Genomic DNA, 21,411 nt, shown 5'->3' on the forward strand with positions numbered 1-21,411 from the left:
TCATCAACACAATAGCAGAAAAGTGAGGTTATATCTATTATAGACTGTGATGCTACCAAGCTAATTTTTCATCAGCTGTGATGCAGAATGCAATAGTTTCTTTGTTGCCCTTTAATGTGAATCTGAATCAATTGATAATTAGACTTGTATTGTTAAAATGATCACTTATACATATTGTCAGAGTGTCCTTAAACTCAGGTAGCCACCAGGACATGTGTTATGAATCGGCAGAACATAGATGCAGCCCAAACTCTTGGCCCACAATTTGCCTCACTCATCACCAACTGTTATTTGTTCTAATTACACCATGTTACAGTTTAGAATTATTCCATGATTCTTGTTCAGTGAAGGATTCTAAAAATCAAATACATTGTGTGTGTATATATATATATTGCAAAAAGTAATACAGATTCATTTTAAAATTACCTATAAAATAAATTGTACAGAGCAGATACACTAAGCTTACTACACTTCTGTGATTAAAGGTTTTTTTTCTTAATTTATTTTGTCTGAATGTTAATTTGCACATATAGAGGGCTTATAATCGGGTACCTAGCCAATAATGGTACTTAACCAAGAAGTATGGTATAACTTGACCGGGTGCCCACCCAAGAAGTGAAGTATGACATCACTGGGTGCCTAGCCAAGAAGAATGGTATGACATATCTTAGTGCAAAGCCAAGACGTAATATGAATGGATGCCTAACAAGAAGCATGGTATGACATAACTGGGTGCCTAGCCAAGAAGTGTGGTATGCCATAACTGGTGCCTAGCCAAGAAGCACAGTATGATATAATTGGGTGCCTACTGCCTAACCAAGAAAAATGATATGGCATATCTAGATGCACAGCCAAGAATACAGCCTAATAGCCTGTAGAGAGCTTGTGCTGGTTCCTTTTAGGATAAAGCTATTAGTTGAGCTTTCCTATAACTTAATTTTACTAGATTGCCTCTAAATATTGGTGTATCCACTGTCTGTTTTAATAAAGATGACTGGTCTGTTTTTACAAATCATACATGGTTATTAATGAAAATATCTGAACTGTGTGGTTTGCAGGCAGCTTTCTCTATTGATAACTTTGCCCTGCTCCATTGCTGCCAATTTGTATAGTTTGGTCTAATTCCCTCAGCTTTAATAGGTGTGCACCATCCAAAGTTCCAATATTTGTAAGAGTTTAGGCCACAGCCTCTGCTCTGATTATACCCAGTTAGGCTAAAACCCATCCTTGGTCTGGCCAAAACTCCACCTACTTTTGGAAAGCCCACATCCTTTTCACTTTTATTATAGCCAATCCGGCTCAGTTGGGAGGGATGCAGTTGGATTTGTTTTGTGAGCTTCTAGGAAAAGTGTACCAGATTCTGTGGACTGTAAATGCTTTTATGGTACAGGTATGGGACATGTTATCCACAATGCTAGGGGTTTGGGGTTTTCTGGTTAACAGATCTTTCCATAATTTGGATCTTCATACCATAAGTCTACTAGAAAATCATTTAAACATTAAATAAAGCCAATACGCTGGTTTTGCTTGCAATAAGGATTAATTATATCTTAGTTTGGATCAAGTACACGGTACTATTTTATTATTACAGAGAAAAAGGAATTAATTTTTAAAAATTTGGAGTTTTTGGATAAAATGGAGTCTATGGGAGACAGCCTTTCTGTAATTCGGAGCTTTCTGGATGACGGGTTTCCAGATAACAGATATATGTTCCCATACAAACTCTTCTAAGCTCTTCTAAGCGTGTGCTGGAGTCTCAACCAAGGATTAGAGAGTGCACTGCCATTAACAAAACATCTTTGGTTTACACAGATCTGTATCCCTATTTTTAGGCTGCAGCCATGGCAACAAAAGCCAAAATACTCATGGGACGTATAATGGAAAATATGTATCAGCGCATAAGTGATGGGGAAGGCTTCAGCCTGTGGATATATTTATATACATACATCTCATCTCTCAGCAATGTTTAAAGCTGTGGTGTTGTATAACAATTGAAAAGTTTATTGGAGAGGTGAACAGCAGGGCTAGGGGTAGGCAGAGTAGGCACGGGGCACAAGGCACGTACCTTTCACTGCTGCCGACCAGTCCGGTCTTCAGAGTCCCGCTCATTGCTCCTGTTTGCTCACCTACGCGAGGGGTGACACGGTGGGTCATTGTGCATACGCACGTAGGAGGTGATGTGGTCCTATGGCGTAGGCAAACGCAGCCTGGGGCTCCTGGCCGGCATGGCCCGGCCCTGGTGAACAGCACCATCCAAACAAAGGAGGAGCAAACAGAAACAAATTATATATAAGAATGTTTTCATTACCACCAAATGCATAATGAAAAACCAAGCCCAGAATAGTGCTATGACTGTTGGTTTTGAGGGAAACCCATAATATTAACAAAAATTTGCATACTACAACATGTTGGAGAACCCCCCCCATATATGTTTTAATTAATAGCTCCTGTATAGAGGCTCTGCTTCCTTACTGCCTCTGTGCCTGCACTTAAATGTCACCACTCCCCCTGCATTGCCTTGTTATATCCTGCTTCTGGCAATCGCTGGACAGCATGGTTGCCAGGTTGCTGGTTTTCCTGCCAAATTGGGCTACTAATTTAAAGCCCATGCGGGTTTTGAAAGTACAAACTAGCCAAGGTATGGATTTGGGCTACTTTTTGGGCCTTTGGCTGGTTTGTACTTTGGAAACCAGCCAAAGTTTTTTCTTGCCCTTAATTGCCAAGCCTGCGTCTCCCAGTGCATGTTGGGTAATGTAGTTTTTGATTAACATTTTGCCAACTGCCAAGTTTAATGTAAGACTACAATACCCAGCATGCAATGGGACTGACTTATGTAGACGTCAGGAGTTACCAGATTTTGGGCTATCTACCCCAGTCTCCCGTCACTCTTAAGCATTCTTGCATTTTCCGGTGACTTTGCTCAATTTCAGATAATTTTGGGGCAAAAATCTGATAGCCATCAAAAGGTCTAGTGGTTGACCTGTTTTACCAATATTTATTGAAATTATATAAATGTATTAGCGCCTTATGGGGCCCCTATACCTCCTGGGCCCCCCTCTGCAGTTATGCCCCTGGTAACGGGCGAATTTCTCCCCATTTAGACTGTAAGCCCTACGGGGTAGGGTCCTCTAGACTTTTGTCTCCTTGACACTGAGCACTTAATCTGTATTGTAATTATATTTTATATTTATGTGAATTGTATTTCTAATAATGCACTTATTGTTACTTTTTATTTCAATGACCCCTTGTTTGTTACTACTAATTTATTGTTTTGCTGTACAGTGCTTTGCCCTCAAGGAGCGCTATACAAATAAAAATATACATACATACATATATTTAGCTTCATGGGAAAATTTAAAGTTAATTTTTTTTCACTGCGCATATTGTGCAATTTTTGGGATACTTTTGAAATACCTCTTGGCAGGTTTTGTAGCTGACTTTGGCTGGTTTTGGAAAATTAGACCCGGCAACCCTGCTGGACAGGATCATGCACAGTAGAAGCAAGAAAACTATAGAGCAGGTGTTTAGTTCTCCAACTGTAAATGCAGTGCGCAAAGTGCAATTCAACTATGTTTTTAACCCACAATGCCCCACAATTCCAGCACCACTGTGGCCAAGCGAAGCATCATTTCCTTTGCAATACAATACTTGGATGCAAACCTATGTTTTTTTCCCAGAATGCAATGTTTTCCCCCAGAACTCCACTGTCACTGCAGCCATGTTCCGAGTTTTATCCCCGGCAAATGAGCATGGTGCACCAAAATGCATGCCAATTACTCAGGAGCATTTGCATAAATCCAAAGCAAGTTGTATAAGAAAAGGGTTGGTCTCACTTAACTAGTGCATCAATGCACAGGGCATTAATAATAATAATAATAATAATAATTAGCATGCTATTTGCTTGGCCCAAGCACTCTCATGTGCATAATAAGCGAGTTGCGGGCACCCTCCCAGTGTAGGTGGCCTAGTGCTAGTGGGATTTTTTTTTTTAAAAAAAAAAAAATTGGTTCCCCCAGTGGAAGTGCAGGTTCTGTTGGGGAAATAAAAATCAGGTGACAGGTGCCCTTTAAAATTACTTTAGTAGAGATTCCAAGGCTCATTTACATGCTAAAATGGACCCAAAGGTGTTTCAATGCTAGTGCAATTTAAAAAAAAACTATTGTTTACCCCAACCGGAGTGCAGGTTCTATTAGCCAGCACCTCTGGTGGGGGGAAATAAAAATTAGGCAATAGGTGCCCTTTAAAAAAAGTTATGGCAATAAAGGGCTATCGAGAGGTGCCCCATAACTATGACATTAGTATAACTAACTAAATTCATGTGACAGAATCCCTAAATCACAGCTATAAAGGTGTGAGTGTCCCTTTAATACGTACAGGAATGTTGAGCTGAAATATTATCTTTGGCAGCAAGACAGACAGCCACGTGTCCCGGACAAATTCTAAGTGACCTTGGTGAACAGTGAATAATGTAAGGAAAATTCCTTTGCAAGGACAAAACAAATTCCATAACCAATTATCTAACAAGCATACAGTTTTCAGTATGTGCGTGTTCAGGAGTGTGCTGGCTGTTATTGAAGCCACTACTCCAGTTTATGACAGTCCTGGTGAAAGGACAGGTTAAAAAAATAAATAAACTACAGGACAACAGGTTTCCAAGATAACTGATCCCTTATCTGTATTCACAAAGTGAGGACATTTATCAAAGTATAGTATTTTATTGTACATATTTTTCAAAATTGCTGTTTTTTACTCTTTGATTAATATACACCTAAGCTGCACGGTTTCACTTTGGTTAACTGTGGCAAGCTCTACTTTTATACTCTTTAATAAATATGCCCTACCACATGTATTGACACAGCTAAAGGCCAAGAAGAGTTGGGTGGCAGGCTATGGGCTTAAAAATTGGATATACACACACACAGGGCCAGCATCAGGGGGGCTGAAGTGCGAACAGCCGAAGTCCCGAAGCCACAAAAAGACTTAAAGGAAATCCCGAAGCGGCGAAAAGACCAGATGTCACGAAAACAGCCGAAGTTAAAGTCCTGAAGCGGCGAAAAGAACCATTGTCACGAAAGGAGCTGTAATTGAACCCCTGCCCACCAATGTATTATTTTAATAGTCTATAGGCCTGTGCCACCAAAGTTTTTTGAAAAATGTTTTTTTTTCAAATTGTAAGGGGGGGCACTGGCGCCAATGTTTGTGATTTCTAATGGCGGCCCTGCACACACACCCGTACCCCCTTTGATGCTACCACCCATGGCACAGCATTTTAAGCCTATTTAAAAATTTTTAATTATGTATACATTTATATACACATACAGTATATATATATATATATATATATATATATATATATATATATATATATATATATATATATATATATATACAGTATATATATATATATATATATATATATATATATATATATATATATATATACTGTATAAAGGCATTACAACGATGTGCACACAGAAAGCGACCAAACTTTTTCCAAATTTAAAGTGAACAGTGCAATATATAACCAATGTCCCCCAAACACCTGAACATGTTTACATAATAATTTTGCCATCAAATGGAAATAATATACTAAAATAACCACATATACCAAAATATCCTGGTAAAATGTTCAGTTATAAATATGTAAAACACCATTTCATCAATATAATGTGTTTTTAAAATACATAGATATCAAAGTGCAATGTGTTCACATAAAAAACCCATGATATGTTATATACACATTATGCAGTTAAAACCATACCAAATGACCAAATGTCAATACAAAAAATAGTTATACGTCTAGGGTTATATGTCTAGGGTTGCCACCTCTCCATACGGGCAGGAGGCGGGGCCGTGACATCATCGGCGCGGCCGTGACATTGATGGGAGTGGTTGTGTCATCAGGGGATGGGGCTGTAATACAGCGGTCGACCTATCGCCTTGTCAATCAAGGGAATCCTGCATGGTTTTCCTAATAAGGAAAACTGGGCAGGACGCTTTGACCCGGGTAGCCCTTTAAAATACCGGATGGTCCGGGTCGAAACCGGAAAGGTGGCAACCCTACATATGTCTATTTCGGAGACCCCCTATATAATATTATCAAAATACTATAAAACAACATATTGTTGTTATATGTTTTCGTTTGTATGCACAGGAATATCCCAATTCTCATTTCTATAAGGGGCAGATTTATTAAAATGTGCGTTTAGAGCTTAATAAATAAAAAACCCACCCACGTTCTACTCTTTCTTATGGGGTTTTTAGAATTGAATTGATCAATGGGTGAAAGTTAGACCTCGCCTTTTGATAAATACAGTTCTAAAAGTCCCATAGGAATAAACAGAACGTGGGTGAGTTTTTATTTATTAAGCTCTAAACTCACATTTTGATAAATCTGCCCCTAAGTGTAGGTCCCTTTCTTCCCACCAGACAGTTCCAATTCCCCTCAGACCCATTAGCTTTCATTATTTTTGCTCCCTTAGATTTTAACATAAGGAGTTCTCTAGTGATATCTAGTGGATGGAAACTAGATTGCAATAACATCAGTTTTTATCAGCTGCAAAATGAACTATTAATCAGCTGTTCCATTAGAACACAATCATGATATGTCTTTTACACATAATTCTTTTAACACTCTCGCACACAGGTGTTTATAAACACACGCTGAGCTCATAAAAATGAGTCTTAATTAACATAGAACTGTATATTTATACAGGTATGGGACCTGTTATCCAGAATGCCTGGGACCTGGGGTTTTCCGGATAACGGATCTTTCCGTAATTTGGATCTTCATACCTTAAATCTACTCAAAAATCATGTAAACATTAAATAAACCCAATAGGCTGGTTTTGCTTCCAATAAGGAATTATTATATCTTAGTTTGGATCAAGTACAAGCTACTGTTTTATTATTACAGAGAAAAAGGAAATAATTTGGATTATTTGGATAAAATAAGTGTATAGGAGACGGGAATACTGTAATTCAGAGCTTTCTGGATAACTGATCCCATACCTGTACTTATGTTTATTACTTATTTATTATGATGCTTGCCCTCCCTGTATGTACTTTTCTACTCTGTAAAATGGTCTGCATATTCATGTAGCACTTTATAAATAAAGTTATACATACATATTTGGATTATATGCATTTTTTTCATTGCGAATTTCCAAACGCAATTCTTTATTTTATTGTCTTTTGAACACACATCAAGCACAAAATCATCACGTGACTTTTAAAAAAAACACAACAAAATTAAATTAGGGGTATATTTATCAAAAAGTGAAGTTAGAGTTCGCCACAGTCCTCTAGAGTGAAATTCCGCCACTCTCCATTCATTTCTATGGGATTTTTAAAAGATTATACAGGTATGGGACCTGTTATTCAGAATGCTCGGGACCTGGGGATTTCAGGATAATGGATCTTTCCGTAATTTGGATCTTTATACCTTAAGTCTACTAGAAAATCATGTAAACATTAAGGGGGACATTTACCTAGGGTCGAAGTAAAATCCTTCGACTTCGAATATCGAAGTCGAAGGATTTTGCGCCTTTCCTATGATCGAACGATCGAAGGAATTATCGTTCGATCGAACAATTAAATCCTTCGAATCGAACGATTAAATCCTTCGAATCGAACGATTCGAAGGATTTTAATCCATCGATCGAAGGATATTCGACTATTGAATGGTCGAATAGTCAAACGATTTTTAGTTCGAATTGTTCGATTCGAAGGTCGTAGTCGAAGTAGCCGATTCTCGACCATTCGAAGTTCAAACTATTTTTCCTCTAAGTAAATGGGCCCCTAAATAAACCCAATAGGCTGGTTTTGCCTCCAATAAAGAGTAGTTATATCTTGGGATCAAGTACAAGGTTCCGTTTTATTACTACAGAGAAAAAGGAATTTTTTTTTTTTCATTTGGATTATTTGGAAAAAATGGAGTGTATGGGAGACAGCCTTTCCGTAATTCTGTTCAGGCCCTCTTATATTCCAATCTCTTATTCAAATCAATTCACGGTTGCAGCGGTAATTTGGACCCTAGCAACTATATTGCTGTTATTGCAAACTGGAGAGCTGCAGAATAAAAAACTTAATAACTCAAAAACCACAAATAATGAAAACTGAAAACCAATTGCAAATTGTTTCAGAATCTCTACAACATACTTTAAGTTAACTCACAGGTGAACAAAACCTTTAAGGAAATATGAATTGTGAACTTAGTAACTGAATCAACCAATTATTTATTATGTGTTTGTACTTTTTAGTGGTTTTAGAATGTGTATTGGCAAATATTTATGGTAATATACTGTTGACTAACTGTTAGTAGGCTATTTAGTCACTGGGGGGGTTTGTATATACTTTTTTATATAACTACTAGCTAAAGTGCATGGTGTTGCATACTGGATGAAATTGGATGAAAACAAAAAAACCCCCTCTTTCCACACTCGCCCGCCCCGACTTCCGGGTTCCTTTTATAGATGGCTCCAACTCCCCACCGATGACGTCACAAAAGGGTCGAGCAGGCGCGCGGTTATAATACCAGAGGCCAGAAGTCGGAAGCCAGCAGTGTAAGGTGGTGCCACCAGCAAATGGGGGTGCGAGGTCGGCCAGAATCTGACCCACTCGTGGGTATCGGGCCAGCCCGCACATCACAAGTCTATAGGCCTGTAGGCAGGACCAGATTTAAATAGCAGATGACCCTAGGCCCGATGTCATTCGTCGCCCCGTCCCCTCCCTTTTATTCAATCAAATTTTCATCGGGACCAGAGCAATGGGGATTGGCGTACAGGAATAGTTTCTGACCAATGTGGGTGTGGTTGGGCAACATGACACCCCCCTGAAATCCTGCTCACCTAGGCCCGGCCCTTGGTGGCGTCTCCACAAATCCGGTCCTGTCTGTAGGCCTGTACCTGGTAAACCAATAGGGTCTATAGGCCTGTACCCGGTAAACCAATAGGGTCTGTAGGCCTGTACCCGGTAAACCAATAGGGTCTGTAGGCCTGTACCCGGTAAACCAATAGGATCTGTAGGCCTGTACCCGGTAAACCAATAGGGTCTGTCGGCCTGTACCCGGTAAACCAATAGGGTCTGTCGGCCTGTACCCGGTAAACCAATAGGTAAACCAATAGGGTCTGTAGGCCTGTACCCGGTAAACCAATAGGGTCTGTAGGCCTGTACCCGGTAAACCAATAGGGTCTGTAGGCCTGTACCCGGTAAACCAATAGGGTCTGTAGGCCTGTACCCGGTAAACCAATAGGGTCTGTAGGCCTGTACCTGGTAAACCAATAGGGTCTATAGGCCTGTACCCGGTAAACCAATAGGGTCTGTAGGCCTGTACCCGGTAAACCAATAGGGTCTGTAGGCCTGTACCCGGTAAACCAATAGGGTCTGTAGGCCTGTACCTGGTAAACCAATAGGGTCTGTAGGCCTGTACCCGGTAAACCAATAGGGTCTGTAGGCCTGTACCCGGTAAACCAATAGGTAAACCAATAGGGTCTGTAGGCCTGTACCCGGTAAACCAATAGGGTCTGTAGGCCTGTACCCGGTAAACCAATAGGGTCTGTAGGCCTGTACCCGGTAAACCAATAGGGTCTGTAGGCCTGTACCCGGTAAACCAATAGGGTCTGTAGGCCTGTACCCGGTAAACCAATAGGGTCTGTAGGCCTGTACCTGGTAAACCAATAGGGTCTGTAGGCCTGTACCCAGTAAACCAATAGGGTCTGTAGGCCTGTACCTGGTAAACCAATAGGGTCTGTAGGGAAATACAGGCATTTTCAAATTCAGCACCCCTGAGAACCATATCTATATGCAGAGTCAAACTGCGGAGCACGAGGCGTTAACTGGTTCTTAAAGAGATGGCTCATCTTTAAGTTAACTTTTAGTATGTTATAGCATGGCCAGTTCGAAGCAACTTTTCTGTTGGTCTTTATTATTTATTTTTAATTCTTTAAGCATTATTTGCCTTCTGTTTCTGACTCTTTCCAGCTTTCAAATGGGGGTCACTGACCCCATCTAAAAAATAAATGCTTTCTAAGGCTACAAACGTATTGTTACTGCTACTTTTTATTACTCATCTATCTGTTCAGGCCTCTCCTATTCATATTCCAGTCTCTTATTCAAAGTAATGTGTGGTTGATAGGGTTGCAAACTGGAGAGCTACTGAATAAAAAGCTAAATAACTCAAGAACCACAAATATAAAAAAAATTAAAGCCAATTGCAAATTGTCTCAGAATCTACATTATCCTAAATTTTAACTCAAAGGTGAGCAACCCCTTTAAGTTAAATGTTATTACCAAAGTTGAACCCAAGAGCGCAGCAGCACCCAAGGTGTGGCTTTATTAGCAATCCTCTAAAAAAGACAGGGCTGTATTTAGCTCCTGTTCTAGGCACCAGACCTCAGTTTGCCCCATCTGGAATCAGGACAAGTGCAGTACAGTTTGCACATGCAGCAATTGCAAACCAGATGTTTTACTCTTCCCTCCACCACCAGTGAGCTTGAGGAATTTTATGTCAAGCAATTAGACAACCATTGATTTAAATGATGACACCCCCATTTTCAGAACTGTGTGCACAAGGACCTCTTAAAAGAATGGATTAATAGACAGGCTCACCTGGGCTATAGCCTAAGGGCCCAGTGTGATCAGGGACCCATCTAGCACTGTGTATCTTGTCGGCGCTATATAAATAAATGATGATGATGATCTAGCTTTTTTCAATTTTTATTTCCATTTTCTTTTAATATTTCATGTTTTAATATTTCTTGTTTTGTTTAATTTGAGATCCATATTCCTGGATCTGTTCACATCTGAATCCAGCAGTAGCCTAGAATAAGAGCCGGTGGATGTAACCTAGGGCCCCCACATCTCATTAAAAAAAATTCTGTTCATCTTTACAGTTGAATGTAACCAGTGTCGGACTGGCCCACCGGGATACCAGGAAAACTCCCGGTGGGCCCAGGTGTCAGTGGGCCCTCATGCTGCTAAACTTTTGGTCCATTTCATGGCCATTCCCTATTTGTATGAGGACAAAGAAGCTAAATAAAAGGAATAAATGATTATAGTATGAAGAAAACAGACTAGGAGAATAGAGATTGACTGAGGAGATGAAGAAGATTAGTACGGAGAATGGGCTTCTTGAGGCGTGCAGAAAAGGCTCCTATACTTTCAGCCTAATTAGCAGAGCCCAATCACAAACAGAGAAAGAGTTTTGTGATACGGTTTCTCTTTATTAGATTACTACTTTTGTGTCTGACTTCATGCCCGTAAAGTACAAAATGAAAATTAGGATGGTTGAATTTTAGAGGTCTGGGATCATGTCGTTATCTATCGATAACTTGCCCAGTCCAAAATAACCAATGTGAAATGAAATGCTTGTATTACAACCAATTTTACCTGTAGGTGGCAACAAGAACTGGTTACGAAGGATAACATTTGAAATAAAGACAATATATCACTGCTGTAAAACACAAGGTATTAAAGACTTCCTTTTTAACCAGCTCCACTTTGAGTGACTTATTTTCCTTTCATACAGCTCAGTTGCAGCACAATTTTGGTTCCTCAGCTTTCCCTGACAGACTGCTTTCCCTTTCTCTATCACTGCCAAAATGGCTGCCACATTTCACTTTTCACTACCAACAATGTTATACTTCACAGTTTACGTAGGCAGTGTCGGACTGGCCCACCAGGATACTAGGAAAAGTCCCAGTGGGCCCAGGTGTCAGTGGGCCCTCATGCTGCTAAACATTTGGCCTATTTTATGGCCATTCCCTATTTTTATGAGAACAAAGAGGCTAAATAGTTGGAAAAAGAGTGTAGTATGTAAATAAAAGAGACTAGGAGAGTAGAGGTTGAGTGAGGAGAGGAAGAAAGGAGAGGTAGAGTGGGCCCCTGGTCTAAGATTAATTGGTGGGCCCCTGGTCAAAGTTTTTGAGTGGGCCCCTGGTGTCCCAGTCCGACACTGTACATGAGCGTGGGGCTGATTTACATTGTTGCCTAGTATGGTTTTATGATGCATTATCAATAAAATTGGACTTTTTAATATGACCCTAATGCTGCCTGGTGCTCCATGATTCGGTTACCCATTTGACACTGTACGTAGGACTCACACATAGTGGCCACACTAATTATACATTAACCATCACTTAACAATTAACATTTCTTCCACTTACATACTGGTGGAGGACTGGAGTTGTAATTAATGTGCAATTTCCATACATATCATAAATGAAATGTCACGTTTAGTGTTGAATCCAGTAAATTCTAGTTACACTGCATGGTATCAAATAATTTACCTGTTAGAAACACACACAACTGACACATATAGTACGACAGTTAACTAGCAATTACCACTTAATAGCTAGGGATGCCATCTTTTCTGGAAAAAAATACCGGCCTTTGTATATTTTTAGCATTTTTTTTCGATTAATAACATTGGCATCAAGCATGACTTTTACTGGCCAGGTGGTTAAGGTAACCCTACTTATATAGCATAGAAGAATATTCCCTTTTCAGTAAAGCCCCAGTTAAACCACAACTGCATATTAAATTCTAGCAAATGGGCACAGCAGTTAGAGGAGCAAGGACTGTTAATGTAAACTAGAGGTTTTATTTATACTGATGGAAGTTTTTTGACCTGCAAGTAGCATTTACTGTGCTCCAATTGCAATGCACCCACAGGAACTTTTTTCTTTTTTTTGGCATTACAAGGGAGCCCTTTTGCAATTTACATGAGAAGTTATGACACAGATAAAATAATGAATGTGTACACTGAGCACAAAAACAGCATGGGGCACACGCTACATATTCTTGATATTAGGGGTGTAAAAACTGAATTTCCCCTTTAAGTTAATGGCACAGCAGCCTGTGTAGAAACACAGATGGAGTAACAGCCAATGGAAGCCGTTGCTGCAGTACACAGACAAGCATGGTGTCAGGCTATGTGCACACATGGAGTGGATTTTGGCATGAAAATGCATACTTTAGCTACTGACACCATGCCTGTCAGGGCAAGCAGTGGATAGGATTGTTTCTACTAACAGCAATCAGGGCCCCACAGGCACAATAACTAGCGGGTGTCAATGGCCGTCTAGCTTCGCCCTGCACTAGTGGCTAGTGATTTGTCACCTCACCCGCATTGGAGGAGATTAAGGATCTTATTTATTAACATTCGAGACAAACATCACTGGTGATGTTGCCCATAGCAACCAATCAGCAATTAGATTTCAACAGTGTCCTACAAGACAAGAACAAAGATCGGATAGGTTGCGATGGGTAGCAGCAGCTGTGATATATCGGTCTCCGATGTTAATAAATATGCCCATAAGTGCAAGCAACAAAACAATTTATAAAGATGGCACAACACATTTATTTGCAAATGGTTGTAATGTCCATGGTTTTTCCTAAATGTTGCATTAAATTCACATTAAACACAAATATTGGCAAATGAGATGGGTGTTTGCGTTAGTGTGGCCACTGTGCAGGGTCGTTGCGTGCGAATACAGCGTTCAGTTATTTAAATTCACAAAAACTGTTTTGAACATATTTTCTCCTCCACTAAAGTTGTGGCGTAACTCTAATGCAGCGTGTGCACATACATATTTGCAATTATGCAATATTAAAAAAGCTCTTAAGGACATTTACTTTTGCATTTTATGTTTTGCACATTAAATGCACCAATCGTGTCCAGCTTTACAAATATAAACATGCGCAGGGCAAATATGTTCACTGTGCAAATCATTCTGCACTGTTAAATGTTCATAAATGAGCCCCAATGTTTGCCATTACTCTTAACTGGAATAGAATAAATATTTTGAAAACTAGATTTCTAATCACACATGTCTTACAACGGTTTGTTATTAATTATCACTACTGTAACTAAATATAGCTACAATAAAGTGGCCGTACCATCTGTCAGCTGTATGTAGTGTTCTTGTCAGGTTGTGCACCTGTTTTGTTCAAATGTTTTGAGAATGTTTTAAATTTGCCATTTGGTGTAATCGTGTCACCTTGTGAGAGTAGATACAAAACAAACTCAAGGGAAAACCCTTTGCTTTGGCTTCTTATTCCTGAATTCCTTCAAGAGAAGGCAACACACAATGCCTATGTTTTGGAGATTTCACACCCTGGAATCACCATTACTTTCACATCATCATTTATTTTTCAGTGACCTGGGAATCATTTTATGCTTTTCAAGTAATTACGGCAGTTGGGATACAATCAGTACCCATATTTTATCATTAAACGTAACTGATGGAAAATGTATAAGACAAAACAAATTCAGAGACTGGGCTGGGGGTAGAATAATATGCTAGAACAGTTTTGTGTAGATTGGTGGACACCCTTCCTCGCTCACTTTGGGATAAATACAACATACATTTAAAGACCTCAAAGGGCAAGTAAACCCCAAAATAAAAAAATGCTTAATAAAAGAAAACGCTAAGCAACTTTCCAATAAACATTTATTAAACATTTTCAGTACTCCAAGTTATTTGTAATAACAATTGCTATTGAAAGCAGCATTTGCTTAACTCCTAGTGGTTACTTTTTAAACTATGTTGCGATATTGCAGATTTTAAGTTGCCAATATCGATCCTTTAGACCAATTCGGCACCTTATGTGCCCAAAAATTGGCCAGATATCAATTGGGCAGGTTTGTTTTAGTTTGATCGAGGAACGCATCGGCTAGTTGATGTGGTCCTCGTTCCATCGGCGCCCATTGCCATCACTGTAATCCAATCAGTTGAAAATTGTGGTTGAAGGGAAAAAAATGTAAAAGGATCAGTATTTACCCATATGTATATGCCAATGTGCCAGGATTATTTGAGGCACTTGTAGTATAAACTCTCTCTTGATTATTCATTCTGAAAGTATAGTTTTCCTTTAAGCATGGGAACACAAGTTAATGTAGACCATTATTTTCTATGCAAGTTGTGATCACTGTATGAAAAGATCCCACTCTCAGATAAAGAATAAGCTTGGAGGTTTCAACTTTATTTTGCACAGGAATGTTAACAATTAGCAAATGTGTGTAAAATGTATTTTGACAGTATGTAAATCAAATGACAAGCAAATGACAAAAGATAATCTGCATCACAAAAAGGACGAGCACCATTCCTTTAAACAGGAGGAGCACAGATCTGCTTGGCGTGAATTTGCCCCACACGAGTCCTTTAACCAGTCTTTGAAGAGGTCGTCTGCATCTTTCCTCAATATCAGAAACTGCCCAAGAAGCACATAAGCCTATAACATAATATCCAGCACAATTCTCCACTTAATATTATTCTCAGATATTAACTAAGCTATTTCCAATGTACAATTCTAAAAGAGAAACTAAAACATCAAAACTTTTGACCAAATAGGCGGTCTTGGAGCATAGGGGTGCTATACATTTCATGTGTTGAGTATCCATTTGCAAGTGAAGGGGCCACTACCACAGCTTTCCCCAAAAAGACCACAGTTTTTATATATGTATATAAATAGTGCACAGCAACCCTTTGCATTGAGAAAGTCTATTCTGTTAAAAAGGGTGTTCACTTTTAAATTAACTTTTAGTATGAGTAATAGAGAATAATCAGAGAAATATTCTGGGACAATGTACAGTTGGTTTTCATTTTTTTTATTTGTGGTTTTTGAGTTATTTAGCTTTTTATTCAGCAGCTCTCCATTTTGCGATTTCAGCAAATTCCCAAAAACAGAACAATAAATTTGTAGCCTTACAGAGGATCTATTTTTTAGATGGGGTCAGTAACCGCCCATTTGAATGTTGGAAAGAGTCAGAAGAAAATGACAAATAATTCAAAAAAGATAAAAATGAAGGCCAGTTCAAAAATTTATTAGAATTGGGCATTCTATAACAAAGATTAGTTAAAGATGAACCACCCCTTTAACTGTTCCCTTTGAAGAATATGCAAAATTAAAAAATTACTATAGCAGCTTTAGTGAAATGTTCATGTCAATATGTATTATGACCATGCTCAAGGATTTAAAGCATGCAAAAGAGGGTTAAAAACAATATCTGATTAACAGACAGTAACCATGTTAGAAGAAAACGGAAGAAGCACTTACACAAAAAACTATAACGTCCCATAAATTTAGAAGCCATGATAGTTCCCTTATTGAGCATTTGAGTTAACTTTTAGTATGATGTAGAGCAGGGATTCCCAACCTTTTGAAGCCGTGAGCAACATTCAGATGTAAAAGGAGATCAACACTAGCGTGAAAAATGTTCTTGGGGTGCCAAATAAGTGCTGTGATTGGCCATTTGCTAGCCCCTTATTGGATTTTGCAACCTACATTGAGGCTCTGGGGAAGATTTACTATCCAGTGAAAATTTGGCATCATCCACTTCGCCAAGCGAAAATTCGCTCAGACTATGCTAATTCACTAAAATGCGGAGTTTTGTCGTGGGCGCGGGACGTTGTTGACTTTTTGCTAGCGCTACTTCGGCAATGCAAGTATTTGATAGTGAAGATGCGTTAGCGTTCATTTCTGCCTAGCGAAACTTCACTAGGGATCTTGCGCTCAGGTCAATTTGCATAGGGCGGGAAATTTAAGGTTGTATATGGACGTCTTTATGTTAAATATTGTTACATATACTTAAAAATTACACTTTTTAAAGCACATGTCCAGGGAACCTTAATAAAGACATTAATAATAATGTTATAATAATAATATTCCATATGTTAGAAAATGTATGGAGAAAACCAGTTACCAAAAAAAAAAAGTTTTAAGGTCTTTTACAGCCTATCACTCTGAAATAAGGAAAAGACGCCAGCGTTTTTTGAACTTTGATGCATTTTCCACTAACAGAATATGTAACAGAAGATTGAGGAAGATCTATTCACTACAGTGCACTTCGCCTGGTCTGAGCTGGTGAAGGCAAGTCTGGCGAAAGAGGGGACGTTCAGTAAAATTTGCATTTATTGAATTTGCAGAGTAACGTCCATTCGCCAGACCAGTGTTTTTCAACCTGTGTGCCGCGGCACACTGGTGTGCCGCAAACTAATGTTAGGTGTGCCGCTATCAATTTGAAGGCCGAAGTGCGCGGACCTTTCACGTGACGTCACGTGACCTGAGCGGGCAGAAGAGCCGTGCCTGGGTTGGCTGATCAGGGAGGTCGCTGGCTGCACTGCGCGCAGCTTCGATGTGAAGGCAGAAGGCAGAAGTGCACGGACTGACAGGTGAACGGCTAGTGCTGTTATCAAAATATTAAGGAAGCAGACCCTGCGGCTTAGCCATGCTGTAATAAGGAGAACCATATTTCTAGCTGTCTGGCTGCAATGCATGAGGCAGAAGGTTGTCAGTAAGAAAGTAGAAGGAAACATATATGAAAAGGCCAATTGAACTTTTACCTGATAAGATTTTCCAAAGCAGGGTAGCGCTGCCCTCTATTTAAGCTGGTAGGGGCAATAGCGTGGGTACCCGGCATAGCAAGCTTACCCTGGCCTTGAATGATGAATGTGAGAATTCTCTCACGAACACAGAGATTAAATTATTTTGTTATTGTGTTTTTTTGTAATAACAAAATAATAATAAGTGACCTGCTTCTCCCTTTGCACAGTTGCTAGCTGAAGCACCAGATCTAGTTAGTTAGATTTGAGATTTGATTATCAGTATTGTTTATTTATAAAACTCCAACGGTCTTGGCAGCAATTATAAAATATTTGGGGGAGTGTTATTACAAAAAAACACAATAACAAAATAATTTAATCTCTGTGTTCGTGAGAGAACTATTGCCCCAACCAGCTTAAATAGAGGGCAGCGCTACCCTGCTTTGGAAAATCTTATCAGGTAAAAACACTGCAGATGATATAATAAAGTTCAATTGGCCTTTTCATATATGTTTCCTTCTACTTTCTTACTGACAACTTTCTGCCTCATGCATCAATGTTTAAAAAAAAGCTTACATTAACAATATCACTTATATTGTTAATATAAGCTTTTTTCACATTTTCAGATGGTGGTGTGCCGCGGGATTTTTTCAATGAAAGAAATGTGCCTTGGCTCAAAAAAGGTTGAAAAACACTGCGCCAGACGATAGAGTTGCCTGGCGATAGAGTGTGAATGATCGCTGTCTGTCTCTTTTGCTAGCAAATTGTCGCCTGCGCCTGTTAGTAAACTGGCGATGTCCCTGCGGACGGTAACGCTAGTGAATTGCCGCTAACATTAGCCACTTCACCCTTTGGTAAATCTGCCCCTCTGTTTGGCAGTGCACCTGGTTTATACAATCAAAACTTGCCTCCAAACCTGGAATTTGAAAATAAGCACCTGTTTTGAGGCCACTGGGAGCAACATCCAAGGGGTTGGAGAGCAACATGTTGCTCAGGAGCTACTGGTTGGGGATCACTGATGTAGAGAGTGATATTCTGAGACAATTTGCAATTGGCTTTCATATTTTATAATTTTTGGTTTTTGAGTTATTTCGTTTTCTATTCAGCAGCTCTCTAGTTTGCAATTTCAGTAATCTGTTTGCTAGGGTCCAAATTACCAAATGTATTGCTTTGAATGAGAGACTGTTATATGAAGGAGAGGGACTGGATAGAAAGATAAGTAATCAAAAGTAACAATATCAATAAATGTGTAGACTTTTGTCTACACTAAATGACTAAATGTGTAGACAGAGCATTTGTTTTTTTTAGATGGGGGTCACTGATCCCCATTTGAAAGCTAGAACGAGTCTGAAGGAGAAGGCAAATAATTCAAAAACAATAAAAAACATATATAATGAAGACCATTTGAAAAGTTGCATATAATTGGTCACGCTATAACATGCTAAAAGTTAACTTAAAGGGGAACCACCCCTTTAAGGGTCAATTTTAAGCAATAAAAAAAAAAAAAAAAAGAGTACCTTATCAAAGCCTTGCTCTTCTAGTTTGCCTCCAAGTACTTCCCCAATGCCGGCCAGGGCTGTAATTGGTTTATCACCCATAGGCTCTGACACAAAGTCTCTGTGCTTCTGAGAAGTATTAGACATTTTGCCTGTATAAGGAGAGCAGCATAAAAATGAAAAAAAAAAAAGTTAGCTATGTACTTTTCCTACATATAGTGAAGAAAAGGAGTATAACATTTTAATTAAAACACACCAAATATGAATAATTTTAGAAGTAATCAATAGGCCTATTTATAAAAAATCTAATGTGAATTATATAGTTCTTTCGAAATATTCCGAAATGTGAATGTTTGCTTATTTATTTAGAAAATTGAATCTAAAATCAACATAATTTTCAATGGGTTTAACAGATCTCAAAATAATTTAACAAATGTGAGAATTCTAATTAAAAATAATGCCTAGGACAACTCCCATTGACCTCTAAATAAACTTGGCAGCTTTCAAGTGCCGAATTTTTAAATTCGCAGTTTTCAGGTTTTTGCTTACTAAATCTCTAAACTTCAAGTTTTTGAAAATAAATTGCATTTTTGAGTTTAAGCTTAATTTTTTTTTTTAAAGTGTAAGGCAAATACTGTATATAACTAGCTGCCATGAAATATGATATAATAAGGTTGAAAAAGAGTTCAACCTTTTATGTCTAACATTATTTGTTATTTAAAAAGCAAGTACCTTTTTCAGAAAGCAGTTATGTTATGGTCTTTAGAAAACCTATCCATGTGCTAAGAATGGATCTGCCGTTTGACAGTTTTATGGGGATGTGGCCATAATGCCTCTCTGCCACATTGTTTATGATTCCTGGATTGGATGATTGGATCTTTAAACAGGCCCAACTTTACCTGCCTAACATCAACATGGACTCAACCATTCTTACGGACATAAGTTAATAGTTTAATGTGCTAATTAGTCAGGACAAATTCACCTAATGAACTGACTAACCCTATAATCCTTCCTGCACCTGCTCTGTGCCTTCATTGCATGATATGGAAGTTATGTGCTAATAAATCAGTCTTGTAATTGGACGTCAGTGGAGTTTAAATGTAAATTACATTGGTGTCTTTGAAGATAAGTTTTTTGCATAAGTTACGTAATTGTGTAAGTGTAGGGCCCAAGAAAGTTACTGTGGGGCTCAATAACTAGACATTCCACTGCTGAAACGTTCATGTAGGAGATGCTAATATTATTCAGTAATAGCTTACATATAAACAGTTACTTTTACTTTATAATAAGTAGTTCATATCAATAGTTTAAATGATGAATGTGCTAATCAGTTCATTGAGGGGGCAGGGGGATTTACCTTAAATGAATTGTTCAGTATAAAAATAAAAACTGGGTAAATGGATATAGTTTCTAATATAGTTAGTTAGGCAAAAATGTATAAAGACTGAAGTGACTGGATGTCTAATATAATAGACATATAATATAATAGCCAGGGTCTTCAGAAGCGTCCTAATTTAAAGGGGTGAGATTGAAATCCTATCCAATGGCCTTGCAGAAATGGATTCAACATTACTTCCTTAACCCCAAACATGATATACATAGGGGTGTGTTAAGCCACTTTCAAAAAACCCATGTGAGCCTGGGAGTTACAGTTTTAAGATCAGCAGCAGGAATACATTCAAGCCCCTCTGCATCACATTACAAAGTAGTAGTAGTACAATCGCTTACCAAATGCAGCTGAGACTGAAAGGCTAGAACTCTTTCTTTCTACACCAGTTAGTACCATTGTACGCTGGGTATTGTAGTTTCATATAACCATGTTAAAGAAAAACTACATTACCCACCATGCACGAAGAGAGTCAGGACCAGGCACCCTACAGAAAGCGTGGGACAAGTTTCCGGAGTACAAACATACAGAGGCTCCCATAATTAGCCTTGGTGGATTTGTACTTTGAGAACCCACCTCAGTTTTAAAATAGAAGCCCAATTTGGTGGAAAATCTGATAACCTGGCAACCCTGGCACATACACAGACAGCACAAACAACAAAACACAGCAAAATTAGCAGCAGGTTACCACATATTACTAACATGAAACTACCTGTCTATATGAGATACCTCCACCCTACCGATAAGTCAGGCACCAAACCAACATAAGCCCCGCCTCCCCACCTCCTATTTAAAGCATAGGTTGATGACATCACACAAACCTATGTTGTTTGTGTTTGTGGCTGTGTTTAAAGTAAAAACTCCCCCTCCCGCTTGTTATGGGCAAGTTTTGAGAGTCCCCCATACTTTCTCTAGTGTGCCTGGCCCTACTCTCCAAGTGCATGCTGGGTAATGTAGTTTTTATTTAACAGGTTGACTGCTACCAAGGATAATGTAAAACAACAATACCCAGCATGCAACGGTACTGGTTGGTGTAGAAAGAAACTCCATATTCTAGTGCTCTTTGCAGCAGCAACAGCCTCTCAATCTCAGTACTACTATTTGTGATATGGGGGGGGGTCATATGTGCTTCTGTGGCTGTTAAACTATAACTGTCAAGATCTTTTGGGGTTTCTGAGAGTTGTATTTCACCCATATGTATATC

At 38.9% G+C, this 21,411-nt stretch overlaps 1 protein-coding gene across 1 annotated transcript; it reads right to left on the minus strand.

The window, feature by feature from the left end:
• Nucleotides 1–14,436: 14,436 nt before the first annotated feature.
• Nucleotides 14,437–20,960, minus strand: baf-l.L (barrier-to-autointegration factor-like protein L homeolog; the record flags this gene model as incomplete). Its single annotated transcript, NM_001095507.1, is given in 3 exon segments — nucleotides 14,437–15,234; nucleotides 18,842–18,972; nucleotides 20,920–20,960. Coding segments are annotated over 2 exon segments (276 nt in total). The 3' UTR covers nucleotides 14,437–15,084.
• Nucleotides 20,961–21,411: the final 451 nt, after the last annotated feature.

The sequence above is a fragment of the Xenopus laevis genome, chromosome 5L (genome assembly GCF_017654675.1).
Source record: "Xenopus laevis strain J_2021 chromosome 5L, Xenopus_laevis_v10.1, whole genome shotgun sequence".
Classification (NCBI taxonomy): Eukaryota; Metazoa; Chordata; class Amphibia; order Anura; family Pipidae; genus Xenopus; species Xenopus laevis.